Below are 24,260 nucleotides of genomic sequence, written 5' to 3'. Positions count from 1 at the left end.
CTATAGAATTTACGTTAAACTAGATCGTAGAATATCTGTTTTCTCCTCTCCGAATTAGCCTGCTAAGGGAGAGGGGTTAAAATTGGTTTGAGCAAGTTTACTCTACTCATCTAAAAGCTTATATCAATCATCTTAAATTAAATATAATGTCTAGTCTCTTTTCCCTTTTATTTTCGGTGTCATTTACAATGTCCAAATTGCAAATTTGTAAAGAAAGTGTAGTGATATATGTGATACATTAGTGATGTGATAGAAAGAGATAAATAAAGAGAAACCAAGGTGTTGAATAAATATAAGAAAATTAGGGTGTACAAATATAAGTGTTCAATAAAAAAAAAAAAACTACAACGTATTCTTTTTATGGTTTTGTATAAATTAATATCAAAATAAATAACAATGGTCACTTTCTAAACTAAAAAGTTTAAGGGTCACATTATAATTTTATGTTTTTAGCAAGGTCAATGTCTAGATAACAAAAATTTAAAAGCATATAGACTAAAAGTTTAAGGGTCACATCATAATCCATGTTTTTAGACCTAATTTTATGTTTCTAAACACTTTTAGAAACATTTGGCTATTCATCTACATATCTTAGACTTTTGCATTATTTTTAAATAGACTTGGCATTTTTGAATTTCAATAATTTATGATGAGCTTTCAAACGCGGGAGTCAACTTACCCTTGTTTCTGTAAACCAAGTCATAACTACTCGTGCACACTTCATTATAATTCAGTTTTTTTTTTTTTTTTTTAAGGATATAATTCAGTTGTTGGACTAATTCTTATTTTATTTAGTTTAGTTTTACTAATTCTTTCTTATTTAATTATGCACCTACTTGTAAGATTTGTCGAATCTAAAATGAACAATTTATTTTAAAAGATAAAATCAGATTTTTTTTTTTTTTATGGATAAAATCAGTATTTCAGTTGTTAAGAAGATCAATGATCGATATTATAAACATGTATTTAGATAAAAAAAATTAATTTAGAACTTGGTGCAATTTAAAAAAAAAAAATGATTGGTATTGTACCTCACAATTGTTTGATATTCCCCCCATTGAAGAAGAAAGAGTGGACTTACGTTGAAGGACCATCAGCTCTTGTGAAGTTGTATTAAAGCAATTAATGTACGATGAAGAATGATAATCCATTGCTTGATTTGGAGTGAAGAATATATTGTTTTGCGGGAGATAAGCAGAAGTATTAGCCACGTTGATTTGTAATGGTAGTTGTGCGGGAGAACCATAACATAACTATGGGGGCACAAAGTGTGTTGGTGCAATTCGTGGGGTTTGCTTCTTACACCATATAGCATCACTGGTTACGTTAGTGCTTACGTATATTTTGGTTTAGTTTTAACTTCGATAAATCAAAGTGTTGTTTATTCTTAGTTTTTAAATGACCAATTTTTATATCTATACCTTTGTTCAAGGACTTATTTACAAGAGATAAATTAGTTTATGGACTTATTAATATTGGCTAAACTAATTTACCTTGCTGGATGATGATGTCAAACATTAGTTGATGGTGATATGTTGTGATATGATGTTTTTCAGTTAGTTTTTATGTGTTTTAGGAGTCAAGATCCTCTCCGTTCTTAGTTGAGTCTTTAGCGGTTTTAGAAAGCTTGGAGTTGAAGCATTCAAGAAAATAAATGGTTATGTCTTGAAAGATCATAGCATGATTTTCAACATCATAACACGATTTTCAGCATTGTGTCACAATTTTTAGCATCATGACACAATTTATGGCATCATGGCACATTTTTTGAGCGCAAAATGAGAATTTGAAGGCATCGTGACACGATTCTTGACATTGTGACATGATTTTGAACGTTCAAGAATCGAGTATATAAAAGCCAAACTTGTTTCTAAAGCAATGGTTCTGAATTTTTGAGATTTAGAAGGCGTATTTGGAGTTGAAGCTTGATGAATCATTGATGGTTTGCCATCCACCTCACAGTTAGTTCTTATTGTATGTAATGATGTTTCCTTTCAATCTAGTTGTTTTTGCTTTAGCCATGAGTAACTAAACTCTTAGTGATTAGGACTGTGATAGCAAATCCGCAAGCGCACGGTTCTATCGAAGTAGTAAAATATCGTTCCACAGGGAGTTGTTGTAATTACCGATTTTCTTATAATTATGATTAGCTGAAAGGTGTAAAGTTTAGAAATTAAAATGATTGATTGATATAAAATTCAGATAATAAAAAACGTCTTGGGATTATTGGTTCATCGTAATGACAAATTACTCACAATCCAAACCTATATTTTCCTCTTAAATTAAATCCCTTTCTAAATACAAGTTTCTCTAATGTGTTTCATGGTTCCTTTCAGAATTTATGAGTGTGTTTCAATAACAATCACGCCTATTCTCATGGTTGATTGTTATTGAAACCCTTTAAGAGCAAAACTTATTACCTCAATACTTCACAAAATTATTCATTTGGGGTGTTCCCATCAAGTTTTGTGTCGTCTTGTCTAATTTCATTTGTTCCAATATCAAACTTCATCTTTCAATCCTTCGTTTGATATTTGAGATGATGAAATAACAACTATTAAACTTCGCCTTTCGGTCCTTCGTTTAATACTTGTTATTGAATTTGAAAACAATGAAATTAGATTAGAAAATAGATTTAAATATAAGATTAGGGCTCTAGGCTTGGTTTGATAGGAATTAAGTCATTAGACTCATCTAACAATCCGAAGACAAAGAGATCTACACACTCATGTTCATCATAGACAAAGGGGTTAAGGCGGCGGAATAGAAAGACATGAAAGTAGACAGCTGAATGTAAAGTTGTAGAATTGTAAAGAACAAGGAATTAAAGAACAAGAAAATAAAGTTTTGATCAATTTGATTCAATGGAAAACAACTGTCACAAATATTCCAAGATTCAAAGATGATTTACAAGTCTGATTGCTCTCTCTATATATAGCAAAAGCCATCCTCTAGAAAAAGAAATAGTTCCACATTATAAGGCACTAAATCGATCATAAAAACAGCCCAAATCGGAACATAAATATGCACCAAATCAGCACATAAATATGCATCAAATCAGCAACATTTTGGAGGTTGGGATCGTGCACGGTCGTGCATCTCACACGCACGGTCATGCGTAGCTCTCGACATTGCTTGGCACGACTTCTTTAAGAGGGGCGCACGATCAGTGCAATGGTAGGCACGACCGTGCACGATAGATTGGCAAAATTTCCCTCTTTTTAGCTTTCTTCTCAAACAAGCTTAAATCATGCATCTTAATCCATTCTTTTGCTCAAAGACTTGATCATCCATCATTTGTGATCCTGAAAATAAAACGAACAAATTTGCAGTAAAATAGTTCTAAAAAGAAACTTAAACAAACAGAATTCTATTAAAATAAACATTTAAAAACCATCTAAATTACGACTTATCAGTCTGGAGATGAATCATTCATAACTGTTTGAACCATGTATGTAAACTGTTCAATCAAACATGTCAATTTAGAGATATATGATGGTTAGGTTGCGATATTAGGTTAACATTCAATAAAATGTTCGAAGATTACGAGCTTACTTAGAACATTTATAAAGTTTAAGTGCAATTTATCAAATAGTATTGAATAAAGGATTCGAAAGACATGATTATATTTCTCCAAAATCATTATAGATATCTTTACAATTTTCTATGATTCAAGTGTAAATTTTTTTAAGAACACTGGAGATGGTGTCAGACAAACGGAGTATGCAAGCATCATTGAAAGTCTCAGATATGCCACTGATTGTACTAGACCCGACATCGGCTATGTCATCGGACTCTTATGCAGATTTACAAGTAGGCCAAGCAAGGAGCATTGACATGCAATTGAGAGAGAGTCATGAGATACCTGAATGGAACTATGAGTTTGGGACTGCATTATCAAAAATATCATGTTGTACTTGAAAGGTATCGTGATGCAGATTGGAACACCTTGTTGGATGATTCCAAAGCGACCAGCGACTATATATTTAGCATAGCTGGAGGAGTTGTTTCTTGGAAGTCTAAGAAATAGACCATTCTGGCTCTGTTCACAATGGAATCTGAGATGATAACACTAGCTACTGCTAGTGAAGAAGCAACTTGGCTATGATCCTTGCTAGTTGAGATCCATTTATGGGAGACACCGTTACCAGCTGTGTTAATTCATTGCAATATTACCGCGGCTATTGCAAAGATTAAGATTCATTATTACAATGGTAATAGACGACAAATAAGGAGAAAACACAGGACAATTAGAGAGTGTATTTCTAATGGAGCAGTTAGAATTGATTTTGTACGTACTAATGAAAACTTAGCTGATCCTTTGACGGAATGACTAAATAGAGAGAAAGTCTGAGAAACATCTAGTAGGATGGGACTAATGCATATAGCTTACTGAGTGATGGTAACCCGACCTACATGACTGGAGATCCCAAGACTTAGGTTTAATGGGTAATAACAAGTCATGAAGTGATAGAACATGCTACAAGAAAAAGGATATAGAAAGCATGATCCTGCAGCGAAAGAAGGATGTGTTAATAGAAACTCTTAATTAGATCTATACTCTATGTTGAGTGGGGTACAAAGCTACAAGAGTACCCTTGATAGACTCACCTATATGAATGTGGAACCTAGGTCGGTCCTATGGAATTTCGAGGCAGAATTCCTAGAGCATTCTTTAAAATTGGGATACACGTGCATGACCTTAAACACACGGGATTTTAGAATACACCTAAGAAAGGGTTTGTGTGTGGATTCTACGTCTGAGATAGAGTTCAATGTTGTAAGCAACTCTTGTTAAATCAGAATAACTTCCACTATGCAAAGGTTCAAGTTGTTGGCGACATTTTTGTTTATTAGCAAATCTTATGAAAACATTTACGTTATTTCTCGAAACCATTTTAAAGTCAAGTGAGGGATTGTTGGAACACTAGTTAAATCTAGTGAGAAAATTGGATAGAAAAACACAATGTAAGAACTAGTGTGTGTAACTTAAAAATGTCCCATATTGGAGAGCCACACCAACTAGCAAGTGTTTATATAAGGGTAGAGTGACCTCCAAGGGTGTGCCCTTGAGGTACCTACATTTGCGAACGGGTGAGCACTTAGAAAAACATATATATCACGTGCGCGACGACGACCTTGATGCCGTCCGTCTGGCCCGACCGGGCCTGGGTTTCGGTCGTGGGTCAAAATGATATATATTTTTTATCACTTGAAAGTGTTAAATTAATTAATTTAATCATTATCGGAAAGCGCTACACGTAACAAATAAAATCGTTACGATCCGACCCGATCCAAAACGTGTATCCAGAAGTTTCCAGATATATCCAATTAAGAAATGAAAACGCGTTTACTTGAGGATTAAGCTTACTTAATCCCCAAGTCACTCGTTTTTTGTTACGAACTCTCCCTATAAAAGGAGAGCTTGCTCCACTCATTCTTCACACCGAAATTCACAGTTGATGATTCTTGTGCTTTTCCTCTCTTCTCCCTTCGACTTGTGTTAACGAGTCATTCTTCTGCTTCTACTCCTTTATGTCCCTTCGGTTTCGATTCGAGTGGTTACGTACCATTTTGAGTGGTTTTAATCAAACTATTAAGCCATATTTTGAGGTGTATATTCTCGAGCAATTATATAACGTGCAGTACGTAATCGTAATAGTGATATGGGCTGTTTTATCCTGGAGGTGGCGCGGTTGTTAGTCTACCTTGCACAAACTTGATTAGTGTCGCGAAACGTCTTAAAGAGAGCGATCTGGTCGTGACTCAACCCGGTAACTCTTTTTGCTCGTTAAAAGGTGTTTTCTTACTGACCAAGGTGTCATTATTTATAGGCCTAGATTTCCCTAAGTTTTTGGGAATGTTGTTCGCGATGCGAGCCTATATCTCACGATCTGAGATTGGCAGAGAGCATATCTGTTTTACCTTATCAATCTATCCCACAATGCGGGTCTCATAGCCCATGATGGAATTCATCGCATTCTCATGACGCGGGGCTCATATTCCGCTATATGAGTTCGACAATAGTTGAGTTTCTTTGCTCTTTGCTCCCTTTCTTCTCACCAAAACATTTGCAATGACTATGCTTCAAGCTTAATGATTGATAAACTTGTAATAAGCAGAACATGATTACAAAGGTATATGGTTTGCGTTGATTTTCATGGCTTTAAGGTTTCCTCTTTTCTTTGGATCTTTCATGACTTTTTAATGAATTCTAGACTAAAACTAATGTAAAACTTCCTATTCTACTGCTAAACTGATGCTATTTGATGACTTAAAACATATATTATTTATTGCACCAATACTCCTTATTGATAATTTCCTTAAAAAAAATACTCCTTATTGATAATTTAATTTTAAACTTAATCAAAAACTTGAGAATTTTTCTTTTATTTTAGAAATTTAAGTGTTGGATATAAATTAAAAAGATTAAAATGCAATCAATATATTAGTTTATTTTAAGAAAAAAAAATCAAATTTTAATATTATATATATGATACACAATTGATTCTTCTTCATTTACATGTATTAAATATGACTTTTTTTAGTCATGCATATTAATTACCAAGAACATCACCAACTACATGCCTCACACAACCAAGATATCTTTATTATTCATCATGTATTAAATAAGACTCTAAGAGTAATGCATGTTATGTGAGAAAGAATATTATATAGGTTATAAATACAAAGTAAGTGTAAATTGCTAACATCTATTATATTTAGGTATTATGCACCTATTATCTATCAATTAAATATTTTTTAAATAATCACATACAAAATTATAACATTTCATTATTTTATGTACAAATTATAAATTTCACCGGTTATCGTTTGTGTTAACCCCCCAATTTTTAGGGAAAAGGGTCCTTGTAACTCAAAATTCAGTCGGAAAGTAAGTAAATCATGGTCAAGAATTGTTCCATCCATAAATTAAACTCAGGTTCCCATGAACAATTCTTCTTTGGTGAAGTTCATTAACCACTTGAACTCAATTTCTTAGTTTATCGGTTACCATTTTGAACTTAGACGACAAACATCAATAACATTCATTATATTTTTGGGTATCTTAGTTTTCTTTATCTATTATTTTGTATTTCTTCTATTAATTTCTTTATTCTTTTTGCATGCATGTTTTAAAATAAAAACACTTATGAGAATGACATCAACCTTGCTAGCAAGGTGCGCATATCTAAATTGATCCTAATTAAAATCGAAAATGTTACAAAAAACAAAAAAAAAAAAAATCAAAAACCGCACACAACTAAATATCGTTGAATGTGTTAGAATGTTATTTCTGGTGGTGTCCGAGGTTCAAATCTCGAACCTTGTATATATTATGCATTGTCATTACCAACTGAGTTAAGATCACGGGGACGTTATAATGTCATTCTGTTAAAACTGTTCAGATCAGATTTAAGATTATTTTTTAGAAAAACCAAATCGCATACATAAACTTCGAAATTTATATATTTTTTTGTTGTAAAATATATTGCATAAATATATTATTCGTTCATTCTAAACTTTTTAAAAAGAAAATCAATATTCTTTCGACAACAAAAAAATTCAATATTGTTCTCCACTTACAACCCCCATTTTTTTAAGTCATGAATATATTATTTGTTCATTCTAAATTTTTTAAAAAGAAAATCAATATTCTTTCCATAAAAAAAAAAAAAAAATCAATATTGTTCTCCACTTGCAACCCACATTTTTTTTAAGTCATGAGGTAAAAAAATTGTGATTCCAATTGTATATTACAATTGTCTTATGCACCATAAATGTTGCATTTCAAATATCATCACAATATATCTACTCATGTATAAACGATTAATTCCTACAATTTTGATTTAACAATGCTTCATCTTTCTCGAAACAATTTGAAACCCACTAAAAAATTATTTAAGCAGTTGGTCTCAACAATGGGCTCATCTCCACAATCCATTCAACAATATGAACATTGAGTTCTCCTTAAACTCCTAGATTTGCTCCATAATTGATGGAGGATCTTCTGGATTATGATTCGATTTAATTTTTTTAACTAATTATGACATATGATTAAAGACAATTTATATGTTAGTTGAGATTATTATGCAATTTTTCCTTATAAATTAAACCGACCACAATCAACAATTTCTCTCATATTCTTGACCCTTGTTGAAATCAAACTCATACAAAATCTGTCCATGTGGAGCTTCTCGAACATAAATCATTGTCGATCAAAATCGGTTCTTCTACTGCAAAAAGTTAAATCGATCTCGACTCAATAGTTTGGTTAGACAATTGTGGTTCAACTCATCATTAATCCCTGATAATTGTTGGATCGAACATTAACAATGCAACCATTTGTTGGTTGTAAATTAAAGAATGTGTAAAATGTTAAAACTAATTAAACATAATATCAGCTTTCATCGGTGTTAACGAGTTAAGATCCTCTTTTATGACTTTCTCTATTGATTTCATTTGAAAAGATAAAGACACACAAACAGTAATAAATAATTAATGATAATGGGATCGACCACTTAACCACTTAGTTATAGGATCACAATCTATTTTTGGTATTTATCTCTTTCCATTGGTCTTAATTTATATATTTTTCGCCTAACTATTTGAAATATTTACTAGTAGAGATGACAATTTGACCCAGGTGCAATGGGCACCTGTAAAAAATACCCATAATGGGTAGGGTAATACCTCGCTTTATGTGTATGGGCTTGGGTCTGGATAATTACCCGCAAATTTAGATGGGTATGGGTGTGGGTAAGGGCACTATACTACCCAGCCCCGCAACCCGCATATACATATTTATATAATATAATAAATATTTTATTTATTTTTGGCGTATAATTATTTAATTTATTTAGATATTTAAGGATAAACTTAAACCTAAAAACTAATACGGTAATCGTTTCATCCTTACCTTCATAAACTCACGAGCTACAAATTTATGATTTAGATCAATTTGATGTTTATTTTAGCATGCACTTTTTTATATGTATTTTGAATGTTTATATTTTAATTTTCAAGGAATATTTTGGATGTTTTTTTTATTTGGCTAAATACTATGATTTCTACTATTTTATGAGTTGCTTTAAAAAAAATTAAATCATAGTTTTATTTCAATTGTGATGTTTTTTATTGTCTTTTTATAATTAAAATGGGTACGGGTATGATCACTTAGGTGTCCATAGGGTATGGGAAATGACACTAAAGTTGTTACCCACAAAGGTACGGACTCGGGTACGAACATTTTTTTACAAACGCGAGTATGGGGAAGGGTACTATAGTACCCTACCCATTGGATATCCATTGTCATCCTTAGTAGCATCGGTGGAAATAACTGCCCCAATGAAAAATAGGATTTTCGAGTGCCAATATTCATGTGGTAACCCATTGGTTTGAGTCCATACAAGAGTTGACGAGTGTAGTTGCATATGCTAGCGTTAAAATCACGACTCCAAGCAAAAAGTTTTAGAAAACCAAGGCTTAGGTTCCAAGAACCAATATATCTGGCATTATGAACATCATTTAGAGAAGAAAACGAGAACTCATAGAAGGCTTTCCCCAGAGAAATTAATCCTTACTTACATATAGATAGGACATATAACTTAAAGCGCAAGTTATCAACCTTCAAAGAAGTTGCACCCTTTGGCAATATGATTTGTCTTTAAAGATCATCCGTGAATGTCAAATCGGCCAAATACCTCTACTCCGAATGGTTATGGCTATTTTATTATCTCTATCCATTCAATTTGTATCCATAATTCCGTATCCATTAAATAATAGATAGTTGAAATATCTATTTTTAACGTGTGGGTTTTTTTTGCCATCCCTAAGTCGTGGGTTTGAATTTTTTTACACTTTTTAAACATTTAGTGGAAGCACATGTTAGCGATATCATTGTGAAATGTTTTTCGTGAGGTTCAACATTACCATTGTTAGAATATTCTCCTCATTTTAAGGTCTCATGCATATATTATGACAAGAGTGTAATGAATGAACTGTTCATCATTTTTAGGAATCCTCATTCCAAAAAATAAAATCAATGGCTGAGATTAAAAGCTTTGAAAAAAAGCAATTGTTTATGAAAAAGAAGCATACACGCTTCTCTGATATAATACCCACTCTTCTTCCTTCTCTCACAGCTTCCTCTCCCTTTCCCTCTTCCTCCAATCGGTGCCGCCTCCCCCTGCCGCCGCACCTCTCCCTCCTTCCACCGGCGCACTCTTCAGGCTTCCCATTCTGCTCCACATCACCTCACCTAAATCATCCTTAATCAAACCTTAACTGTTTTTGGCTTGTTCATGTTTTATGAAAAGCACAGAGTCACGGTGTTGGTGATTCTGAAAAAGAATTGTTGGTGATTGTGAAAAAGAATCAGAAAAGAGTAAAGATAATGAAATGCTAGAATAAATATGGTAGGATACTCATTGATATTGCTTAGCAAATAAAGGTAACATCAATTAAACAAATAACAATCTAAAATCATTACTAATTCTTTTTAAAACATCACACCCAAAAGCCATGAAATAAAACTGAACTTGGCATCATTGTACAACATAAAACTTAGCAAAATCGCCTTCTATAAAGAACCAATATAAAAAAGTGGAGTCATGAAATGATGAATAACACCTTGACACAAACAAAAGTAGTGGAGCTTTAACGGTTTGAAGTTGCGGTGACGGCTGTGACAATCGTGACCTATGATATTGAAGGTGATTTGGGCGAGGTAAGAAAAAGAGGAGAGCGTTGCTGGTAGATGGAGGGAGACGGAGGTTAGTGGCGGCGGCGCCGGCGAGAAGGAGAGGGAGAAACAGTGATGAGGGTGAGAGGAAGAAGAAGGGTTGCGGTTGAAGAATGAAAGCGCGTGAGCTTCTGTTTTCATTAAACAATTGCATTTTTCAAAGCTTTTAATCTCAGCCATTGGTTTTATTTTTTCCACATGTCACACATCTATAACTTGAAATAGGATAAATTGAGGAATCTTAAATGGAGCAAAGATGGACTTCATTCCAAACCCATATCCTCTTAGAAGTACCTCATTCTTGGTATGCTATCTCGATTCTGAATGTGAAATCGTGAATTTTAAGGTTTTCTATTCGAAGTGAAGGGTTCTCGATTTTGAGTGCAACGAGGAGAAGATGATTAAGGTAAGAAGAAAACTACTAAGGATTTGGGATTTCAAACAGAAGAAAAAGAAGGTGGTTTGAGAATTTTGGAATTTAGGGATTTAAAATCAATTGATAATATGCCAACTCACCTATTTTCTCAACAAAAAAAATACTAACTTAGCTTGACTTAACGTTCAAAACTAACGTCACATATAATAAGGGCTAACCAATTTTCGTGTCAGAAGCTTTTTTGTGTTATCCCAAGTCTGAGACTAGTTTGACAACAAGTTGCATATCTAGGGATCAAAATTGTTGTCTTATTTTTTTGTTAAGTGTTATACCGGTTAGAAATTCATCTCTTAAAAAGAATAAGTAGAAAATATGACGTTCAAACTTGATCTCTCGAATATATAATGCAATGTATTATATCAACTAAGTTATGCTTACATAAGTAATATTTTTATTATTTTCTTGAACTATTTTTAGTATTTACTACGATGTTTTTTCTTTTGAACAAAGTATTTACTAGGATGTTAAAACTAACACGATCCCTTATATTGATATATTCTTATCATTATAATTAAGTTGTATTGCGTGTCAAAAAAAATAAAATTAAGTTGTATTGCGACTTTTTATTTTTATTGATGATAAATCAACTTTTCTATCGTAAAAAAAGTGTGTGACGAAGTGCGAGACAGGATAATTAATTAATTATATATACCATGTCAAAGTTTAAAATTTTAAGCTAATGAATAGTTCACCCCTACTCCCTAGTGAAGTCGTCTGTCATAAGTAAAGGTTATATATGCATTAGTTATATATTTGGTAACATAAAGAGTGCTAAAAATACTCTTTTTTAACATTTATTACTTTTTTAGATAAAATTTATGTTGGTTCCAAATTTTAGATATTGATCTCACATAAATTTCATCGAATAAAATAATCATTTTACTATTCTTCGTACCAAAACTATGTAGCGATGTATACTATAGCAAAATGTCAAACACTTAATCAAAGATTGTATACCACTAAATAAATGTCAAAAGATCCATACCTTAATAATTTTTAATAAAATATTAGATCACTTCCTTTTTTATTATTATAAACCTCAATATTATATCATACTAAAAATAGTAAAGATCCATGTTGATCCTTTTTTTTAAGGTCTATATTAGACAAACCCCTTGAAATGTTCTTTCACAAAAAATCACTAACTTAATTAATAACGGTTTTACACCAACAATTTGACAATTTTGTTTTAGAAAATAAAATGCATTTGTTCAAATCATACTAAGAGCTACTATTTGCATTTCCCATAAAATAAAATAAAAATTCTGCTTATTATTTGAACCAAAAAAAAAAAACTATTTGCATTTATATATTTTTTGTTTTGTCGAATGCCCTAATGCTCAAAATTTTACCATTTTAAAATAAATAAGTTGAGAATATAAGGTTCAAATTTTAACACCACATATTACAATATTACTACCGATTTAACTATGCTCATGGGACACTGTTTGCATTTATCATCTATTAACCAATGCATTTTACATTTTCCTTTTGCTTCTATTTCACACAATGACTCGTTCATTCATAATCACCTGAGATTTTCCAAAAGTCAACGGGAACAGCAAGAGTCCACTCTTGATTCGTTCTTTTACAGAAATGTTTGATCAAATCTAAAATGTAAAGAGTACCTAGGTCATGTACTTCTTGACTTTGTAAACTTCAAGTTGAAATATAAAATAGTGACAAAGCAAGGTGTGCATCACTTCAAAAGCGAGATATCTAATAAAATGTTGAGCCACTTTGTATATACAACTTAAAAAATCCTTAGATAGTGAAGGTGATAACACTATATAAAGAGTTACAAGTCGATACTTAAAGCAATAAAAACACAAATCTTCTATACAACAATAGAAGAAATATAAGGTTACACATTAAGAGAATATGGGAACATCAATTGAGCCGAGGAATTTGCCTCGACTCATGTATACAATAGCATTTTGCATGATTGCTATTAGTACTTTTGCTACCGCTGATGATAAGCCTTACTATGGAGGCCAACAACCATACTACAACTATCCACAACCAACAACGCCACCATCTTACTATTACAAACCACCGTCGTATAATAACTATCAATCTCCACCTCTATATGAATACAAATCCCCACCTCCATATGACCATAAATTCCCTCCATATAATTACTATAAATCTCCACCACCATCACCACCACCTCCATTTGCCTACAAATTCCCTCCATACAATTATCAATCTCCACCTCCATATGAACACAAATTCCCTCCATATAACTATAAATCTCCACCACCATATGACCATAAGTTCCCTCCATATAATTACTATAAACCTCCACCCCCGTCACCGCCACCTCCTTATGATTACAAATTACCACCATATTACTACAAATCTCCACCACCACCATCTCCATCACCACCACCTCCTTATGTCTATAAATCACCACCACCTCCTCCATATGTGTACAAGTCACCACCTCCTCCACCTTATGTTTACCCGTCTCCTCCTCCACCATCACCGCCACCTCCATATGTATACAAGTCACCCCCACCTCCTCCATACGTGTACAAGTCACCACCTCCTCCACCTTACGTTTACCCGTCTCCTCCTCCACCATCACCACCTCCTCCGTATGTATACAAGTCACCGCCACCTCCTCCATATGTGTACAAGTCACCCCCACCTCCTCCATACGTGTACAAGTCACCACCTCCTCCACCTTATGTTTACCCGTCTCCTCCTCCACCATCACCACCTCCTCCATATGTGTACAAGTCACCCCCACCTCCTCCATATGTGTACAAGTCACCACCTCCTCCACCTTACGTTTACCCGTCTCCTCCTCCACCATCACCACCTCCTCCATACGTATACAAATCACCACCTCCTCCACCTTATGTTTACCCATCTCCTCCTCCACCATCGCCTCCTCCTCCATATATCTACAAATCACCCCCACCTCCTCCATATGTGTATAAGTCACCACCTCCTCCACCTTATGTTTACCCATCTCCTCCTCCACCATCACCACCTCCTCCATATATCTACAAGTCGCCACCTCCCCCACCATATGTGTACACCCCACCTCCATATGTCTACAAGTCTCCTCCTCCACCATCTCCATCACCACCCCCACCATATGTATACAAGTCGCCACCTCCACCACCATATGTCTACAAGTCACCGCCACCTCCTCCATATGTTTACGAATCACCTCCTCCTCCACAATATGTCTACAAATCCCCTCCACCACCACCTTATGTTTATGAGTCACCTCCTCCACCCTCACCATCACCACCTCCTCCATACTACTACAAACCTATACCCCCTCCATATGTTTATGAGTCTCCACCATATATCTATAAATCCCCACCACCCGCTCCCTATGTTTATAAATCTCCTCCTTACGTTTACAAATCCCCACCTACACCATATAAGCCCTACCAATATAGTTCACCTCCACCCCCTGTGTATTAAGCTTGATGACATATGCATTTTGACTCCTTCCAATAGTTATACTATGATCATTGTTGTGTTGTTTGTATTGCAATAAAGTTTTCATTAGTAATAAAAGTCTGCTCTGTAATAAAGCTATGCTTTGGACTCCATGTTGTATCATTTTGTATAAGTGTTATTTCAGAAGCGTATTTTAATCTGTTTTATCAAATTTCATATACTGATATATAGTTTCGTATTTGTTGTTGCTAATCTTGATGATGTTCATGAAATTTTGAAAAAAAATACTTTCATTTTGAACTAAAATTATTCTTTCTATAAACATGCCTTTCATGAATTTCTTCATGTCAGATGAGTTTGTGATGGTTGTGTTGTGGGACACTTGTTTTTAAAGCATAACAACGCAGCACCATAATTAATTATATACTTAATCATGTGAGATGAGTTTGTGATGGTATTGGTATCCAATTCGAACATCATAGAAAAACAATATGGAACTTGAGTCGTTCAGTTCAAACAAATAAATAGATCGTCCAATTCAAACAACAGAGACTAACTTGGTTTAAACGGTGAGATGACACGAACATGACAAAACAATAAAATAAATTAGGTGAATGCATATACTAAATAAAAGAAAGAAAACAAGGATTATGAAAAGTTTATCATAAAATTACTTTTCATAATCCCAAAACTTAAAAAAACTACTCACTCATCATAAGGACGAGTTTAATTAAATAACATAAAGACAATGCAAGAAATAAAAACAAGAAAACTATATTGAAAGAACAATGCAAATACAAGATAAATTTGGTGCTAAGTTATGTCAAATCAAAGAGAGAACCTAAGTATAACATCAAAAGACTTGGATTAAATTACATTACAAAAGAATCATTTTAGTTCTTTAAAAAAAAAAAAAAAACAATAATCATAGAGTTATGCAGCTCATTTTGTCGTAGCCCCTCATTACGGGTGACCGTAACAACCTCTGACTTGATTACATGACATGACCATTACGCTTTGGAAGTTGATTGAATGATTTCTAAAGAGGTGTTGAGTAATAATATCCCTATCGTTGATCATTGAAAATGGTTTTGATTAACATTTAAGCGCCTTATGTCATGTATGGTTTGCAACATTGCTTCATTCAAGATGTGTTCGGTGTCTGATATAATAAAAACTGACGTATATAATTACATTTAATTTATTTATTTTTTTAAATGATTATTGATGTCCACTGTCATTAGTGACCATATTTATGCTTCATAGATTATTAATTTTTTGTCAAGTGAGAAAGGAGACATTACCAGGTCTTAGGAAGCCAGCAGTAAGGAAACTAAAAATATATGTACTTTCTTACAAGTATGTATAACCATTTTTTTTCTTTTTGAAAGAATATAATATGCATGTTGAATTGTTGATACTTGATAGTTACTATTTAAGAAAGATTGGGAATATTCCCTAAAAAAAAATAAAAATATTGGGAATACTTTAACGGGAAACAAAAACAAAGAAATATGATTAAAAGAATGAGGTGAGATACCGTGACTAATATATATGTTGCAACTAACTTTCATTCATTAGTTAAAAAAAAATACAAATTCCTTTCAAGAAAAAACTTGCAACTAACTTGCACTACAAGAAAATAAGAATTTCTACCATAATTGTGCTACAGAATATAATGGTAGTAAATTTTAAAATAATTAGCTACCATTTCACTAAAATTAAATTCACTTTGATTTTTTATATTTAAATACATTCAGATCAAAGATTCCCTTTCGTTAAAATTAAAAATAAAATAAAACAGTCTTTGTGAGCTTAGCTCAGTTGGTATGGACAATGCATAATAATTATTCTAGAAGAGTTCAAAAGCTTAATAATTTGTTTGACAATTATCAATGGAAACTCACTCATACATAAATGAAGAAGTTAAAGTTCGAACTTTGATGGCAACATCAACCTTACAATTTTGATATTTTTGATAATTGAGTTAAAATTTATTGAACAATATCGTAGTTAATTAAGAGACTAACTAAATATTAAAAAAAAATTGAACCAAGTTGCTTGAGCTCCTTCCAAAGATACACTTGAGAAATACCGAGTTCAATTTTTAGGGGAAACAACGCTTGACCATTACACACGCCTCTACACACGAGCCGGATTAATCGCCCACCGTTGGTGGATCGGAAACCAGTACGAAAGCAAAAAAAAAAATATTAAAAGATTCTTACACAAGTAAGGTCATTGCTAACGTACTTTTCTTTTGTCTTGTTAAATCAAATAAACATTGAATAGAATTATATTACTAGTTTGGTCAAAAAAATGAATTATATTAATATTAGTACACTACCAAAATAAACAAAAAATCACTAATATTTCAAAATTTTCCACCGTCGTACATATTCATGGTGGAACTAATCAAAGAATATTAGAGTAAATCATGGTTGTTTTAAAGAACCGTAAAAAAATTATATGAAGGTAGGTCGACTGAGATAGACAGTAATTATATATACAACAAGTCAATTAAATTTTTTAAACCAAAACGAAATATTCCTACAATACATATAACCATTTCACATTAAATAAAGTACCATATGGTCGTCACAAGTCCTAGCTCAACTGTTTAAAATGTCGAAATTGTTAGATCGGATATTATGATCGGGGTTCGAACTCTGATACCTCCACTTTATATGTGTGGGTTTATGATGGTTTTGTCATCTCCTCTATGTACCAAACAAAAAAGTACCGTATGGTCACGTCAACACAAGTAATTAAGTTGAAGTAGCTTATTAATTCATTGACAATAGTGGCACAAAAGTTATAGCATAAAACATAATTTTGCTTATTTATACGAAATATGGTTGTCTGCACCAATATTTAAATCCAAATTTAGATCATATACAACACATTTTCACTTATAAAACAGTGGAAATTAAAATGATGCATTACTTTTCCAAGTTATACTTCATTCCATTTGTGTATTAAAGAATTCTGACCAGAATGCATCAAGTTTTAAAATACAATATGACATGAACAAAAACCAAAAAATATACAAAAACAGTAAACACGTCATCCACGAAATAAAAATATAATTCAAAACTTTAAGCCAGGCTGTCTTAATGCAATTGAAAAATTAAAAATCTTATAATCTATGCTTGGAAAACACTATATAAAGAGTTAGAATGCAAACTTAAGCAATCACAGTAACTAGCTATCACTCTTCCAAGGAACTGAGTACAGAAATACACATTCTTAAAAAAGATGGGAACCTCATTTGGGTTGAGGCATTTGCCTCAACTCATCTATATTAGTCCAAGTCATGGACAGCAGGCACCATATTATTCCAAATCACCTCCATATTACTACAAGTTCCCACCTCCGCCATCTCTATCACCTCCACCTCCCTATGTCTGCAAATACCCACCTTATTACTACATATATCCACCTCCACGATCCCCATCACCACCACCACCTTATGTCTATAAGTCTCCTCCACCACCATCTCCCTCACCACCTCCTCCATATGTGTACAAGTCCCCACCACCTCCATCTCTCTCTCCTCCGCCTCCACATGTCTACAAATCACCACCTCCTCCGTCTCCTTTCCCTCCCCCACCATATGTCTATAAGAGTCCACCACCACCATCTCCCTCACCTCCACCTCCATATGTCTACAAGTCACCACCTCCTCCATCTCCTTCACCTCCCCCACCATATGTCTACAAGAGTCCTCCTCTACCTTCTCCATCACCACCACCTCCATATGTCTACAAGTCTCCTCCTCCACCATCACCCCCAACTCCTCCACCATCACCCCCAACTCCCCCACCCTCACCCTCTGTTTACAAATCACCACCACCTCCATCCCCTTCCCCTCCTTCACCTTATGTCTACAAGTCCCCACCACCACCGTCACACTCACCCCCTCCACCATATGTATATAAGTCTCTTCCTCCACCATCACCCTCTCCTCCCCCACCGTATGTTTATGAGCCACCGCCACCGCCACCTCCATCCCCTACCCCTCCTCCATATGTCTATAAGGCACCACCTCCTCCATCTCCATCCCCACCACCTCCATATGTTTACAAATCTCCACCCCCACCATCCCCTCCACCATATCTATATAAGTCACCACCTCCTCCATCTCCCTCTCCTCCCCCACCATATGTATACAAGTCACCACCTCCACCATCTACTTCACCACCATCCCCTTCACCACCCCCTCCATATGTCTATATGTCCCCTCCTCCTCATTCTCCTTCATCACCTCCTCCATATGTCTATAATTCTCCACCTCCTTCACCCCCTCCTCCATATGTTTATGAATCTCCACCCCCACCATCTCCTTCACCTCCCCCATCCTATGTCTATAAGTCACATCCACCTCCTTCACCACCTCCTCCTGACTACTACAAATCTCCACCTCCACCTTCTCCATCACCTCCTCCACCATATTGTTAGCCTATATTTTCTTATGCTTTTCATTAGGAAGAAAGAAGTTTAAAGCCATAAAAACATTCTAAGTCCATGGTTGAAGGTAATGAGTTCGACAGAGAATGGAAAGCTTTCGATGAAAGATTTTGATTCCACAGAGTTTTTGGATTGTGAAGAAGCAAGTTTGAAGTCGAGACATATGGAAAGCATGCAGTTCTTGGCGAAGACATTCAGTTTATAGCAATTTAGGTCTTTGCAGTTATTTTCTCTATGTATATATAGTAGTGTTTCATAGGAAAAGCGGATCACAAATCTCATTTACAGAATTCAAACACTCAAAGTACTAAGCCTAGAGAGAAAATAGTCATAGAATGTTTGTAATGATTTGCTAAACCACATTTTATTTCAATGCAATGCAATTTACATTTCTTTAAGTTACTGCGTTTAAACTTTTAAGTCTTTTACTTGCATTTTCTTCACTGATTTCTGTCGAAAGACATTCATCTTATACAAAAACAGTTTTAGTCATCTTGTTCATAAAGCAAACTATGACTATGATGAACATTCAAACATTTTCTGGAAAAAGATTGCACAACATGCCTTGCGATTTTTAGTTTGATCCTGCAAGCAACATTGTAAAACTAATTTTATTGTTTACCAAAAACACACGTAAACACATATGTCTATAAGTCACCGCCACCTCCTACCCCTTCACCACCGCCTCCTTGTATTTAGAAGTCTCCTCCTCCCCCATCTCCATAACCTCCTCCATCTCATTCCGATCTCTACAACTCACCCCCGCCTCCCGTCTATTAAGCTTCCGGCTATAGTTATTTGAAATTTTTTCAAAGAATTATATTCAGCATTGTTCTGGTTAATTTGTATCGAAGCTTTTGTGAATAAAAGAATTTTATACACTACAATGAATTAAGAGCCTAATTATTTCGGTTCAAGTGCAATTGTGCATGTATGGTGTTAATTCATAAGTCAGTATTTATCAATCTCCTTTAGCTAATTTTGATTTTATATATATATATATATATATATATATATATATATATATATATATTTTCGTTTATTTTTACCTTCAAATGACTAACATCGACTCACTAAATTGCATAACAAAAAAACTATTTGGTTATTTTAATCTAGTTAATACTTTTATTTTTTTGAGCAAAATCTAGTTAATACTTGTTACTATTGATATGCAGAAAATAAATATTATTGAAACCAGATAAATAGAGATATGTCATAACAAATGAATAGACCAGCAGTAGTATGATTAATTCAATTTTCATGAATTAATCAAACCTACGTAGAACAAATGTACTAGTAATAAAATAATGAGTTGGGTATTGTCTCCATGGAGATTATGTTCTCAAAAATTGCACAATTGAGGTTAGGCATGACAATGGGGTGGGGTGGAGATGAGTTTTACCTTCTCCGTCTCCATACTTTACTCTTAAATACTTATCTGTTACTCTATCCATATCCAACATAGATGATAAATCGAATCTCATCCCTGTCTTTGACAGGTTCGGGTATCCCCGCCTCATACCCAACCCTGCAGTGGATAATTTTTTTAATAAAAAAAAGTGTTTTTCAGTCCCGGGCGTTGTAATGCATTATCCAACAAAGAGTTGATGGCAATCGATGGCTATAGCGATGGAGAAGAGAGAGACCGGGGATGTGAGATGTGGAAGGAGAAGAGAGAGAACTTAGAGAAGTGAGTGTCATCTGAAAGACTGAGACTTTGATTGTATGAGTGAAATGAAGGCTAAAATATGGTTTTAGTCCCTGCAAATATGTCTCGTTTTGGTTTTAGTCCCTGTAAAAAAAAAAAATTGTTTTGGTCCCTGTAAAATTTTTTGTTTTTGAAAATAGTCCCTGACCCCACTTTTCTGATGATTTGCATACGTGACACATTATAACTGAACCAATTTTGTAGTTTTGGGTCCCTGCAAAATATTTTGTTTTTAAAAAAGGTCCCTGCAAAATTTGTTGTTTTTGAAAATAGTCCCTCATGGACTATTTTCAAAAACAAAAAATTTTGCAGGGATCAAAAACAAATTTTTTTTTTTTACATGGACTAAAACCAAAACGATGCATATTTGCAGGACTAAAACCATATTTTAGCCTGAAATGAATTAGGATATGAGTTTCTATTTATATAAAAGGGATAAAAATTTGATTTTTTACATTCGGGACGAGTTTTGTAACACCATAAACCTTAAATGCAATAAATCATACAAATAAATCAATTATTCGAAAGGGTTTTGATGCAACATCTTCATTTTCTCAAATTATGCATAAATTGGTTTTCATAAAAAATCACGCACAGTCAATGCTCAAGCGATCGATGCGGCTTCCGGTGCCTTAATCCCTTACCAGGTTCTTCCGTATTCTCTTTCTTCTTACATCCCATCTTAGGCTAATTGAATAAATTTGAACTTATGATTGTCAATGTAAATGATTTTCTATTTTTGTTACTTTCATCTTCTCTACAATTATTTTATGATGCATTACATTGGTTAGAATTACTTGTTCATTTAGGCTTGTTTGGTGATAAGCTATAAGCTACTTGAATTAGCTTATAAAAAACCGCTATAAACTCATGAAAATAAGATATAAGCCCGTGCAAAGCTGATAATTGCCAAACAGGTCTTTTTTAATCATATGAGCTTATAAGCTATAAGCTTACCAAGCAGACACCTAGCAATTATTAACTTATTCTTGATATTTAAATTGATTAGAAAAATAAAATGGTAGGAAAGCCTCCAGTTCATGATTTAACGGTTAGGTAGCGTCATGAGCTCAAGGCTACTAATAATCCCATTGTTACTGCAAGTTTAGATAGGCTTATCTTAAAAATTTCAAGTTCGTTATGTTCCGTTTTGCCAGTCTCGAGAGGAGGGAATGAGAGGGCTTTGTGTGTGTGTGTGTGTGTGTGTGTGTGGGTGGGGGTGGTGGTGGTGGGAAGGGAGGAGAGGGAAAGAGATAAATCTCACAGTTTATTTGAATAGGAAATGCTTATGTTTAATGTATTTTATTTAGTTTTAATTTTGAGAGTATTATATAAAGATGGAAATTATATGAATAATTTTTTTAAGCTCTCTAAAGTCCTCTTGCAGTACATTTTTTGAGTTCTCCCGTATTAGGAAGATTTTGTATTATGAAGAAAAGTAAACCTCATATTCAAGTATGTGGAATATCCTTCTTCCCCTTCCCTTTTCCCAAACATAGTCTAATAGCTTTATTGGATCCTTGGACACTTTGTAGAGTTGCTAGACAATAGCCAGGGTTTGTTGTATTATAGAATGTTGCACTTATTCTCAACAGTATAATTGCAGAGGTTATAACCACCATTTTATACCATGTGTATTGTGGCGTTCTATAGTAAACTGCCCGTCGCTTATTATTAATGGCAGCAGGGTTTGTGGCATTCCGGTAAACTACCACTCGTAAAAATAGGCGACTAAAATTGCCATTATTTGCTAAACAAACCTCCACTTTTTACATGTCTGTTTGTTATGTTTGATTTGATTTGTGAGACTTGTAATATTTTGTTCTAGTTCTAAGGGTATAATGCTGATTACATGCCTCTCTTGATTGAATGATCTAAATGCTAAAATTTCATTTATTTTTCTTAATTGAAGTGGTAAAATGAAGATACACTGCATAATATGCTGGCTGTTGTGGAAAATACGTTAGGAAATTGTGTAATGCAATTTGATCTCGTCTTGGTTGGTGTCATTATGGGTGATGATTTTGGTTGTAAACTTTTATGCACACTTTTGCTTATTATTAATATAATCCCTTTTGTTCTTGCAAAAAAAAACCTGATCAAATCAATGATTCAAATTGCATTAGTTACTGATAAGTATAAGCAAACTTTGACATTTAACTATGTTTGTATCCATCTTTACTTGCATAGTTTGTGCTTGATTCTTGTGATTTCAATTATATTTATGCTTCTTCATTCATTACCTCAATTGCATATTATATTTTTCACACTCATACACTGCATGCATATAGTATTAGAAGTTCTATTGTTTGTAGTTATTGCAAACAAACTCACAGGTGGCATTTAGGGTGGGAATAGGAAAGAGTTTCCCACCGTAAGAAAATAGTTTTTGACCATTAGATTTAAGATCTTATCATGCTCTCTCCACACTGTATTTTTTTTTTCTTCCATTTCTTCAACCTCTCGACCTGCAATTAAATTGTTATCACGTCTCATCTCCATGGCCATGGCTATTAAATTGTTGGCTCAAAATCATGAGTTAGACCAAGGGAAAATGCTATTAAATTTCAGATTTTCATTTTCTAAATTTTGTAGGTTGAGTTTGAATGGAAAACCCGAAATTTGATGAAATGAGTTTGTATGTTGAGAGCTTATTCATTCCTTTTTTAATTAATTTCAAACAAGAGGTTATGTGCATCTTTAAAAGTGAAACTACAAAAAAATAACAAAGAGGTGAAACAAGAGGTTGTGCTTTGCAGCGGAGATGAGGGATCTGTCAGAAGGGCAGAGGTGAGAGCTTGTTTCAAGGAAGCAAGTTTTTGCTTTGATTTCATGGCTTTGATTCTTGGGTTGCTGGAATTGAATGTTGAATTTGCTTTGATATTTGCTTCTGATTTATGTATGAAGTAAAGATATTAAATTTGGGTAGACCCGTGAGTTGATTTTTAAGATACCAATAGTACTTATGCTACAACAAGATTTTTGCTTAAAAAGTAAGTTTTTTTCTGGGTTGCTTTCACAGTTGAGAGATTGAAGATAAAAGGAAAAAAATCTACTGTATAGAGAACATAATAAGATTAGTGTTACTCTTTAATCTAATGGTCAATAAAGACTTTCCTATGGTGGGAAACTCTTTTCCATTCCCACCCTAAATGCCACCAAACTCACATGTTACTCACTTAATACTTATTTAGTTATCATTCAATCAAAACTGTGTAATTCTTGAGAACATAGCATCCAAGGAGAGAATACTAAACTCATCATTTTATTAGTATGTAGGTTTCATTAATTCCTGAAAATTTCATTAATCATACTGGTGCTCTATTCATTTGGTCTGCTATACAGCTATTTATTAGGATTCATCAATGTATATTATCTTCTGAATTCACTAGATTCAAATAATCAAATAATATTTTTTGGTATCTAATTTTGTGTCGATTTTAGTGATAAGAAGGTAAAAACGAACAAAAAATATA

The 24,260-nt window shown here is 33.8% G+C and overlaps 1 protein-coding gene across 1 annotated transcript; it reads left to right on the top strand.

The window, feature by feature from the left end:
• Window positions 1-12,983: 12,983 nt before the first annotated feature.
• LOC25492583 (extensin-2) lies at window positions 12,984-19,775 on the top strand. The gene is made up of 3 exons (XM_039832750.1): window positions 12,984-14,624; window positions 17,838-19,057; window positions 19,718-19,775. Exons 1-3 carry the CDS (start codon window positions 13,062-13,064, stop codon window positions 19,773-19,775), a joined length of 2,841 nt encoding a protein of 946 aa, XP_039688684.1. The 5' UTR covers window positions 12,984-13,061.
• The last annotated feature ends 4,485 nt before the right edge of the window (window positions 19,776-24,260 follow it).

Source organism: Medicago truncatula, chromosome 4 (genome assembly GCF_003473485.1).
Source record: "Medicago truncatula cultivar Jemalong A17 chromosome 4, MtrunA17r5.0-ANR, whole genome shotgun sequence".
Taxonomy (NCBI): Eukaryota; Viridiplantae; Streptophyta; class Magnoliopsida; order Fabales; family Fabaceae; genus Medicago; species Medicago truncatula.
This window is presented reverse-complemented; position numbering and strand designations above follow the sequence as displayed.